The 11,088-nt window shown below is 52.3% G+C and overlaps 1 protein-coding gene across 2 annotated transcripts in view; it reads left to right on the top strand.

Moving 5' to 3' along the window:
- Positions 1-6,603, top strand: part of TRIM63 (tripartite motif containing 63) — a 22,524-nt gene extending 15,921 nt beyond the window's left edge. The window contains exons 8-9 of one of the 2 annotated variants that reach the window (XM_006159433.3): positions 1,165-1,239; positions 5,780-6,603. In XM_006159433.3, the coding sequence (XP_006159495.1) occupies positions 1,165-1,239; positions 5,780-5,790 (86 nt within the window). In that variant the 3' untranslated portion in view covers positions 5,791-6,603. Of the gene's footprint in view, positions 1-1,164; positions 1,240-5,614; positions 5,695-5,779 lie in introns of those variants that run through there. The other variant, XM_006159432.3, reaches the window with a different exon arrangement.
- Positions 6,604-11,088: the final 4,485 nt, after the last annotated feature.

Raw genomic sequence — 11,088 nt, 5'->3', positions numbered from 1 at the left:
GCTCCTGTGCTGGCGTCGCGCACGGCTTCAGCACTGGCGTGGAGTCCGCCGCAGAGCCCAAGATACGCTGGCCCGTGGGCGAGGACTGAGCACCACTGGAGCTGAGGTGCTGGTCCGCAGGGGTGTCCCTTCTGTGGGCCACCTCTCCACCTCCGCCAAGCTGAGATGTCCCCGTGTGGGTCATCCCGTCGAACCTAACGGGGTGAAGGCCCACACAGCCTCAGTTTCCTCGCCAGCGAGACAGCTACCGTTACTGAGCACGTCTGTGTCCACGGCACCAAGCCTTGACATGACTCTACCATGTCACACACTTCCTGAGCTAGGGTCTGTGACCAGCCGCATTTCTCGTTGAGGAAACTAACGCTCAGAGGGGCAGAGGGACTGGCTCAGGGCTGCAGGGCTGGTCGGCAGCCCACATGGATGGCACCGGACCGCCAGGCACCCGAGAGTTGGGCACCCGCACACGCGCTGAGCACAACGCAGGCCCCTCGCGAGTGCCGCTGTGACGTAACTGCCCCAGCGTCCCACCACAGAAGTCCCTGGGCCCTGCACCGACCTCCCCTCCGTGGCTGGAGCTCTGCCTGCCGCCTTGCAGATGTTCTTGACAAGAGCACTCACATTCTGGTGACCCCGGGAGGCAGAAGGATTAAGGACGTGATTGGAGGGGACTGGGGAGGGACATGAAGGTGACTTCTTGGAATGAGAACACGAGGACACAGGTGGCAGCTCGGCTTCGGAGCACTCCCAGGGGGTGGCGGCCCAGAAGTGCTCCCCACCTGCTTCCAGCCCTCTGTGCTAAGGAAGCAGGGAAGCGGGAGCTGAGCAAGCAGATTGCTCATGGAGCAAACTCCTTCAAGGCCGGACTTTGATCCCGGGAATGGAGGTGTTCCTGTCCCGCTCTCCCGGGTAATCTGTCTGCCCGAGAGCCTGGCAGAAGTCCTCTCTGGTCATGGCTGCTGCTGCTCCTGGGACAGGGGGTGTCTCGAGCCTCGGAGGAGGAGGGCAGGGGGACACAGAAGTAGGGGCTCCCCACACCCCTCACCTCCGGGGCCATTGCTGTCTCCCTGTGGCTGTTCGACCCCGCCTGGGTAGGGGAAAGGGGTCCTGCTTCGGTGGCTCCTCTGAGAAAGCAGCCCCCACCTAACACCGCGTGCTTTACCCCAGGTGAGGAAGAGGAAGAGTTCACAGAAGAAGAGGAAAATCAGGAAGAGGAGGAGCCCGCAGAAGGGCAGGAAGAAGGTAGGAAGCCCTCCCACCGCCTCTCCTTGGCCACCCCTTCCTGCCTCGTCCCACGGCACGAGGGGCTGACTGTGCTGGCCCTGCTTCCACCGTCCCCTTCCCAGGGTGGGTCTCGTGTGTGTGGTGGTTGCTGCTTAGTTTTGCTATAGAGTACGAGTGCTCACCAGAGAGAGAAAGTGAAAAAGCACCCCTGAGTGGGGTGACACCCACATCCTTTCTCCTCCATTCTCCTCGCAAGATGTGGGTCGTAACGCGTGTGCCTGGTACAGTTTTCAAGCCTTCAGGTCTGAGATTCGGACTGAGGAGTCAGCCATGTGGGAACTAGCACCTTAGCTACTATGCCACCTGCTGGACTCCCAGGACTTGTTTGTTGAGAGGTTTTTGCCATAAGATGCGTGCGCTCGCCCGACAGAGAGAGACAGAGAGACAGAAAACGAGAAGTCACCCCCCAGGGGGATGGCCATGCCTCAATCCCTTTCCCTCTATTCTCACGGGATCTTGGGCATGCATGCACACGTGCCCGGCGTGAGTTTAAGCCACCGGGTCCGGGACTCAAACCGTGGTTGACTACATGGGAATCCAGCGACATAGCCATTACGCTAGCTGCTAGTCCCAGTATTTGTTTTAAACCTATTCAGAGTAAAGTCCTGTTCCCTGTGCCCTTAGAGAAAACCCCCGACTGCCCGTAATACAAAGCGTGCGTCTTACATCTAGGTGACCTCCCTAGATGGGAAGCCGTGCGTGAGAGGCACTAGGCGGCCATGCCAGGCCGGTCTAAACATCTCGTGTTCTTAGCGGGGCCGGCAGGTGGCGTGGTGGTTGAGGCACTGGACTCCCACGTGTGTCCTGGGATGGTGTGTCCACGTGTGTTCTGTGATGATATCCAAGTTCTTGGTGTTTCAGACAAAGAGTTGAATAAAACGTGCAAATATGTAAAGAAAAGGTAGTTTATTAGGTAAAAGTGAAAGTACACTCCTGAGAGGTAGGTGCAGGCCTGGGAGGACAGAGAAAGCGTGGCTCAAAAGGCCCCTGCAGTTGCATTCTGCAAGGTTTATCATTTTTAATCTAGATCATGTCAGTTGATCATTGGCTGGGCCCCTGGATTGTCTTGATCTCATTGGCTCTATCAAAATGTGACCAGGCCTGCTGATTTCTCACTGGCTGTTTCAGATGTGGCTTAGCCTCCTGATGGGACGCATTGGCTCTATCAAACGTTTAATCAGCTAGACTTCCCTCACTAATCTCCTGTCTACATGACCTTGGGCAGGAAATTTTCTGCCCTGATTGAGTTTTTCTGTCTAGCCACATGGGCAGATGCTCCCGCCCCCTTACCTGCTTCCATTTGCTATTTATTATCATTATTCTTTAATTTTAACTAGAGACAGACAGAGAGAAAAGGAGAGTGAGAAAGTAAGCTGCCAGGTCCAGGACTAGAACCATGGGCAGCCACGTGGAAGTCCAGTGCCTCAACCACCACGCCACCTGCTGCCCTCCCCCCCCTTTTTTTTTTTGCTACAAGGTACATGTGCTCACCAGAGAGACAGACAGAAATCATCACCCAGGGTGGATGGCCACACTGCAACTCCTTTTCCACTCAGAATTTTGGACATGCACACACACCCGGTGTGAGTTTCCAGCCTCAGGGTCTGGGACTTGAATGGCTGTCGGCCACGTGGGAGTCCTGCGATGTAGCCAGTACGCCATCGCTGGCCCAGGTTTATCATTTTTAATCTAGGTCATTTCCACTGGTCGTTGGCTGGGCCCATTGATTGTCTTCATCTCATTCGCTCTATCCAATCTGGCTGGGCCCACCCTTTCTTTCTTTTTTTTTTTTTTTTTTTTTTTTTAGAGAAGTTTTTACATGCATGCAGTTGCTGGGGAGACAGAGAAAAAGGGAGAAAGAAAGGAGTGAGAAATCACCCCCAGAGGGGATGGCCGCACCACAGTGCTTTCTCCTCCGTTCTCCTCTTAGGACTTTGGGCACGCACACACAAACACCAGCATGTGTTTTAAGCCACTGGGTCCGGGACTCGAACCATGGTCAACTACGTGGGAGTCTAGCGACATATCCATTACGCCATCTGCTGATCCCCAGGCCCGCTGATTTCATTGGCTCTATCAAATGTGGCTTAATCATCTAGACACACCCCACTAATCTGCCTACATTACCATGGGTGGGGAATTTTCTGCCCGATCGGGTTTTCCATGTAGTCACATGGGAAGATGCTCCAGCCCCTTCCCCACTTTCATCTGCTAGCTTTCTGCTGCCTCACATGGCCGAAACGCTTTGAGTCCCAGACATGGGGGTTGGTTTCTCACTTTCCCTCTCTTTCTCTGTCTGCAGTCAAATTAAAATCATATTAATAGTAATAAATGAAATTAAATAATCATTAAACAACAACAGAAAAAAACTGTTTAAAAAAAATAACAAAATGCTCTTAGGAGCCAGCCAGTGGTGTAGTGGTGAAGGCGGTTAATCTATATGCCTGACACGCCTGACGGTGCAGTTCGAGTCCTGGATCCACAGCTTGAAAAACATGCCGGGCGCATGTGCTTGCGTGCCTGAGACCCTGTGGAGAGCAAGCAAGGGCTTGCTGTGCGGCGACGCCCGCTCTCCCTCCCCCACTATCCAGAGCACGCACTACAGCAACAACAGAAAGCTTCAACTGGGAGCCAGCAGTTAGCGTAATGGCTATGTTGCTGGACTCCCACGTAGTCGACCGCGGTTCGTATCCCGGACCCGGTGGCTTAAAACTCACGCTGGGCACGTGTGCGTGCGTGCCCAAGATCCCGAGAGGAGAATGGAGGAGAAGGGATTGCGGCGTGACCATCCCCCCCTGGGGGGTGATTTCTCACTTTCTGTCTCTCTGTCTGTCTGGTGAGCGCACACACCCTATAGCGAAAACCTCTCCAAAAAAAAAACAAACAAAGTTTCAACTAATAAATGAGTTCCTAGCGTCAACCTACGAAGACAGGCGTAAGAAGACTGGGGCTCGTCTGAGCCAGGGCACAGACGGATCATCCGGAGGAGCAAACTCTGTGCTCCTAGCCATGAGGTCAAGGAACCAAGGGCCAGGAACCCTGGGGGAAGGGCGAGGACGGGAGGGTACACGGTGTTTCTTAAGAATTCACATCGGATCATTTAACGTAATGCAGGAGACTGACTGGCCAGGCCTTATCCTTCCATCACTGGGAGACCGGCTGGGGTTAAGGAGGGTGGGGCCACACTGTACAGCCTACCCCTGCCCAGCGAGGTCATTTATTTACTGTAAACTAAAACGTGCCTCTGGGGCAATTGTCTGCTTGGGGGTTGTGGCCCAAAGCCAATGTCTCATGTTTACTTGGGATTTTAAAAGTCTGATTTTTTTTTTTTTTTGAGAGATTATTGCTGTAGGGCGCGTGCGCTCGCCAGACAGACAGAGAGAGACATAGAGACAGAAAGCGAGAAATCACCCCCCAGGGGGGATGGTCACGCCGCAATCCCTTCTCCTCCATTCTCCTCTCGGGATCTTGGGCACGCACGCACACGCGCCCGGCGTGAGTTTTAAGCTATCGGTCCAGGACGCGAACCGCGGTCGACTACGTGGGAGTCCAGCGACATAGCCATTACGCTAACTGCTGGTTCCCAAAGTCTGATTTTTTTTTTTAAAGAGAGATTTTTGCTATAGGGCCTGTGTGCTTGCCAGAGAGACAGAGAGTCGGAGAGACAGAGGGTCAGAGAGACAGAAAGTGAGAAATCACCTCCTGGGGGGATGGCCAGTCTGCAATGCCTTCTCCTCCATTCTCCTCTCGGGATTTTAGGCACGCAAGCTCATGTGCCCGACGTGAGTTTTAAGCCACTGGGTCCGGGACTTAACCATGGTCAACTATGTGGGAGTCCAGTGACATAACCAACACGCCATTTGCTGGTGCCAGGCTTTTAAAAGTTGGAAAGGACCCGGTCACGAGGTAGTGTGACAGTTACGATGGCTGAATCGCAAGTGGCTGACTGCCATATGAGTTCCAGACCCGCGTGTTTGAAAAGCACACCGGACACAGGTGCACATGTACCCAAAATCCCAGAGGAGACTGGAGGACAAGGGATTGTAGTGTGGCCATCCCCCCGGGGGGTGCTTTCTCACTTTTTCTTTCTTCCTCTCGGAGTGCATGTAACCTATGGCAAAAAATCTAAAACATAAAAATCAAAATGAAAGGTCTGCCTGGCGGCATATTAGCAGGACTTTGAAAGGCTGTGGTGGAGACTGAATCAGGCAATCATTGAACGCAGGGCCTGCACACGGGAAGAGTATGTTCCCGGCCCTCGGTTCTCAAGTCAGTTACTGGGAGTAAATTATAAGCCAGCTGGAGACACAAGGTCGTCTTTGGTGTTTTGCAGGGCTATGCGACTCACAGTGGTTTGGCAACTGAGTTCCCTTTTGGCTTTAGAAGGAAGAGACCAGGCAGGCCTTGGAGATTGCTGGTGATTTGTCACTGTAGCGTGGGAAGCCCGGAGCTCTCCTGGCCCTGTCTCACCATGTGCCTGGTTGTCTTTTTATTTCAGGACACCAGTAAGGAGCTGCGTGACCAAGCAACCCTCTGGATGAAGAGAAAGGGGAGGGTGGGGATGGGCCCAGCTGTCTTGAGACAGGCCCAGGGTGGGAGGGGTCGGGCCCCGGAGGGGAATGGGAAGGCGGGTCTTCTGTGCTCAGAGCACAGGGACTGGGGTGGGATCCCCACCACCGCGTCCAGCAGCCACTGAACCAGAATCAGAAACATGCTTGAGACAGTCACACCGGACACTTTTCTACCTGGTGCAAAATGCAATATTTTGTACATTTTTAAAATGTGATTTTTTTTTGTATATACTTGTATATGTATGCCAATTTGGTGCTTTTTGTAAAAGAATTTTTGTATGACAATGCCTCCTCATTGTGCGAACCCGCTGCCACGGTGGAAGGAAGCGCTTTCCCTGGAGCACTCAGGGCCTAGGAGGGATGATGTGCTGTACTCCGTGCCTCACCACACACGGGCACGTGATGTTCCATGTTGCTTTAATAAAGGCACAGCGCTCTCTTCCTGTAGTCAGAGGACCCGGAGTTTCATTCGGCCTCTTCTCCCGGAGAGAAGAGGTCAGGCGAGGGGAAGGTACACAGAAGGCTTTCAAAGCAGCAGCTCCCAGCCTCACTGGCCTTCAGGTGATCCTCAGATAAGAGGTCCGGTGTGGGCTTGCTCCTGGGGCTCCGGAATGCAGAGTCTACGCTCAGGGTATAACCCCGGGACAGACAGGAACATGGAAACAGGAAGGAAAATACAAGGTGGTGTTCAAAAACAAAAGCGATGACAATTTAGTTTAAGGAGTTTTGATTTATTTTTCTTTTTCTTTTTTTTTTTTTTTGGCTAGAGGGCACATGCGCTCACCAGTGGAAGAGAAAAGGAAAGTACCCAATGGAATGTGGTCGCACTGCAATCCCCTCTCACCTCGCCATCCTCCTTCTCGGTCCCTCCATCCTGTGGGGACTCGGGTGCTCAGTGCCAGTGCTCTGTGCGTTTCCAAGCTGCCAGAGTTTGAACCGTATTGGCCACGTGGGATCCAGCTCCCCTAACCAGGGCCAATTCTAATGGAAAGATCTTTGGCTTCATTTGTAGTTCTAGAATCTGGGGGCAGGCAGTCCTTCCCATAAAACAGAGTAAGTGGGGGGGGGGGCAGCTGGTGGCACAGCGGTCGAGGCGTGGGACTCCCACATGGCCAACCAGTTTGAGTTCTGTACCTGGAGGTTTGCTTTCTTACTTTCCCTCTCTCTTTGGTCAAATTAAGTAATAATAATAATAAAACCCAGAGTAAGTGTTCCACAGAGTTACATAGCAGAGATTGGTTTTATAGACAGGGAGGGAATAAACAAAGCTATGGCAATTTAGTTTAAAGATGTTTATTATTTATGTAAGTTTTTGGCTTTGTTTTGTTTGTTTTTGCCGTGGGGCATGTACTCACACACTTGCTGAAGAGAGACAGAGAGAGACAAAGGGAAAGCGCGGACTCACCCTCCAGGGGGATGGCCACGCCACGATCCCTTCTCCTCCATTCTCCTCCTGGGATTTTGGGCAGCATGATCTTCAAGTCGGGCGGTCCAGGACTCAAGCTGCAGTTGGCCATGTGGGAGTCCAACACCTTACCTACCACACCACCTGCTGGCCCTGCAGATTGGTTTTTTAAATTGCTATTCTTTGTAAGATGGAGACCAGGAGACAGAACAGTAGGAAAATGACTGAGTGGTCACTATTGGGTTACTTCTTTTGTTTAAAGAGTGAGACCGAGGGAACCTTATTACTACGCTGATTAGAACTGGCCGGTCTGGAAACGAGGCTGTTGCCCTGAAGGCCAGGTAACAACCAGCTTTGGTTTGGGCACATGGAGACACAAGTGAATCCATTTTGCTCTTCAGTCTGGTCTGCAGGGGCCCAATGCAGGAGTTTGGTTCAAAACTATGGTCTCACCAGACCCACGACTAAATCCCACAGGAATCCCACAGGGCCCACCAGGGTTAAAGTCCTACCCCTGGTATCTTAAAAGACATGCTTGGGGCCAGCAGGTGGTGTGGTTGTTAAGGTGTTGAACTCCCACCTGAGTGACCACAGTTCAAGTCCTGGACCTGGTGACTTGCTTCTCACTTTCTCCGTTTTTCTCTGGTGACCACACGTGTCCTATAGCAAGTTGAAATAATAATAATAATTATAATAAAATAATAAATTAAAGTAATAATTCTAAAACCAAAACAAAAAAATGCCTATGCCCAGAACCCTGACAGGATAAAGTGGAAGGGAAAGAATGGTGGCCTGAGCACACCCCCTGGGGGTACTCTCTCCCTCTCTCTCTCTCTCTCTAACGCATACCTTCTGGCTAAAAAATAAACAACAAACAAGCACAATAGCCTCCTATAATTTTTAACAGTGTCACATTATGGAGCTGGCCACCAAAGACTTGGCTGGTCACTTAGGCATGTGAGTTGTTTTCAGCAGACCATAAAGAACACAACGTGATTCAGAACAGTTCACCCTGGGCCAAGGCAAAGAAAGGTGCGCGGGCGCCTTCCTGCCGCCCTCCAGACCCACTCCCCCTGTCCTCCACCGAGCGTCCCCAGGCCCCTCTGGGCAGCTGGGGAAGCTGGGTCACTCCATGTCCTCTTCGGCTTCCCTGAAGTCAGGAAGGGATGGGAGGAGCCGGAGCCTAGCGGGCCAGTCGGGCCAGGGTGCTGAGCGACTGGCCCCTCGCAGTGCCCGCAATGGAGCCAAGCCGGAGCCCAGGCTCGCTCCCGGCGACCAGGCAGCGTCCAGCAGGGAGATGAGGGCAGGGCGGAGCCCCAGGATCCCTGGGCTCTCCACCAGCAGGAGGCAGCGAGGCTGTGCCAATCGGAAGCAGGTCATTACCTGGGTGTGGCACAGTGTGGGCTTACAACTCTGAGGATCACCATAGTGTCCGTCCCTCCTTTTAGGGAGCGGGAGCAGTCCTGTACAGAAAGCGCCTTCCCTGTAGACCAGGACCATCACCTTCAGGGGCTTCCGGTGTTGCCTGCTTCCTAAGTCTTTTCATTTTTTTTTTTTTAGAACTATTTATTTATTTAGGGTTTTTTTTTTGAGAGGTTTTGGCTACAGGGTGTGTGCACTTTCCAGAAAGAGACAGGGACAGAGAGACAGAAAGTGAGAAATCGCCCCCCAGGGGGGATGGCCACACCGCAGTCCCTTCTCCATTCTCCTCTCGGGATCTTGCGCACGCACGCACACGCACCCGGCGTGAGTTTAAGCCACCGGGTCCAGGACGCGAACCGCGGTCGACTACGTGGGAGTTCAACGACATAGCCATTACGCCAACTGCTGGTCCCTATTTATTTGTTTTAAATAACTCCTTATTTAGTTTTTGTTTGTTATTATTGTTTTTAATTTGACCAGAGAGAGGCAGAGAGTGTGTAGGAAGATGGGAAAGCAAGCTGTCAGGTCCAGGACTCAAACCACGGTCAGCCACGTGGGAGTCCAGTGTCTTAACTACCACTCCATCTGCTTGTCCCAAGTTTTTTAATATGTTTTGGGGGCTCGAATACTTAGCATTTCCCAACTTATGTACTCAAGTGGCGTGCAGCAGAACTAGTGTTCTGTGGAACTCACTTTTAGAGAAGTGCTCTAAACCCTCATGCCTCTGCCTGTTTTTATTGCTGCAGTTTTCCTAAGGCTACCTTGGTCTCTGACTTCGAATTTCAAGGAGTCAGACTTTGTTCTCATTTCTAGAGCCTTCTCAAGTCCTAAAACGTATCGTTTTAATTTTTTTTTAATTGCATAAATCTGCCCCTGGCCTGGCTAAAGGAGCTGGGTCTCACATGGCTGACCACACAGTTTGAGTCTGGACCCGGCAGCTTGGAAGAAACACAGGTGTATGTGCGTGTGTGTGTGTGCCCCAAATCCCCAAAAGGATGGAGACGTGGAGAAAGAATTGCAGTACGACTATCCCCCATCGGAGCTGCTTTCTCCCTGGCTCTCTGTCTCTTTCTCCCTCTGGTGAGTGCATGTGCCCTTTGGTTAAAAAAAAAAAAGAGGAAAAGAAATCGTGGGGCAACTATGCTTGGTGGTTGAGGCACTGGATCCCACGTGGCCAGTTGCGTGGTTTGAGTCCTGTACCTGGCAGCTTGAAAGATACACCTGGCACACACCTGTGTGTTCACACTCAGAATCCCAAACGGAGGGGGAAATGGAAGAGAGAGAATGACAGCGTGACCAGGCCCGTAGGGAGGCCTTTCTCATCTCTCCTTTCTGGCTCTCCCCTCTGTCTCTCTCTCTGACGAATGCACACACCCTCTGGCAAATACAAAAATAAAAATTGTGTAAGACACACATATACACACACAAAGAAACTAGTTGCAGATTTTAATCAACACTTGTAAAAGAAACCCTGTGTTACACCACCCAGATCAGGAAAAAGAGCATCAGGAGTCCCCGGTGGGCAGAGCTAGCAAGGCCTATCTGTGTGCCCCCTCCCGTGACAGCTCCCACTCCTGCTGGGTGACAGCCACTTTCTTGTCTTTTTTGGCAATCACACGCTTGATTTTTTTCTGGTTTTATCTCCCATAGGAGACTGCAGGGGTGGGAGGCCAGAAAACGCCTGACATCACAAGCAGTGTCACCGAGCACAGGGGGTCTCCAGGTTACTTCTCCGGGGACCGACGCCCATGGGAAATGAGTATTGCAGTCCCCTATGGGGTGAGAGGGCGGTCAAGACCCTGCGGTCAGTCGGAGTGTAAGCTCTAGGAAGGGACCGCTCGTCACCCACACCAGGGGCTCTTCGCGTCCTTGCAGACTGAAACACCTAAGGTCGAAGGGCTCCTGAGCAACGAGCTTCCTTTAAGATCATGCTGCAAGCGGCCCGCTGGCGGTGTGGTGGCTGAGGCTGGACTTCCCACAGGGCTGTCTGTGGTTTGAGTCCCAGACCCGGTAGTTGAAAGTCACACCGGGCACATGTGCATACATGCCCAAAATCCCAGGGAAGGGGCTGCCGCATGGCCGTCCCTCCGGGGAGTGGCTTCTCACTTTCCCTCTCGCCACCTTCCTGTCTTCTTCCTCTTTGGTAAGCACATGCACTCGCTGGCAGAAACCTTACAAAAGAAAAGGAAAGATCACGGGCAAGGGAGGAAAACTGACTTCAAAGGGGCTTCCCGCAGGTACAACATCAAAATCGCCAGAGCCGTTTATTTTTGCCCTTCAGCGTTTAATTTGGGAAAGCTTAAAAATACTGACAGTAAGGGAATAGCACAGCATAACCCTGCAGATGCAAAGGGTTTTGCTGTGTGAGGTTTGCGGAAAATCACTGGCAGACCGAGAGGCAGGGGGGGG

This window comes from Tupaia chinensis, unplaced genomic scaffold (genome assembly GCF_000334495.1).
Source record: "Tupaia chinensis unplaced genomic scaffold, TupChi_1.0 Scaffold000628_1, whole genome shotgun sequence".
NCBI lineage: Eukaryota > Metazoa > Chordata > Mammalia > Scandentia > Tupaiidae > Tupaia > Tupaia belangeri.
The sequence above is the reverse complement of the archived record's forward strand: the minus strand, read 5'-3'. Positions and strand labels throughout refer to the sequence as shown.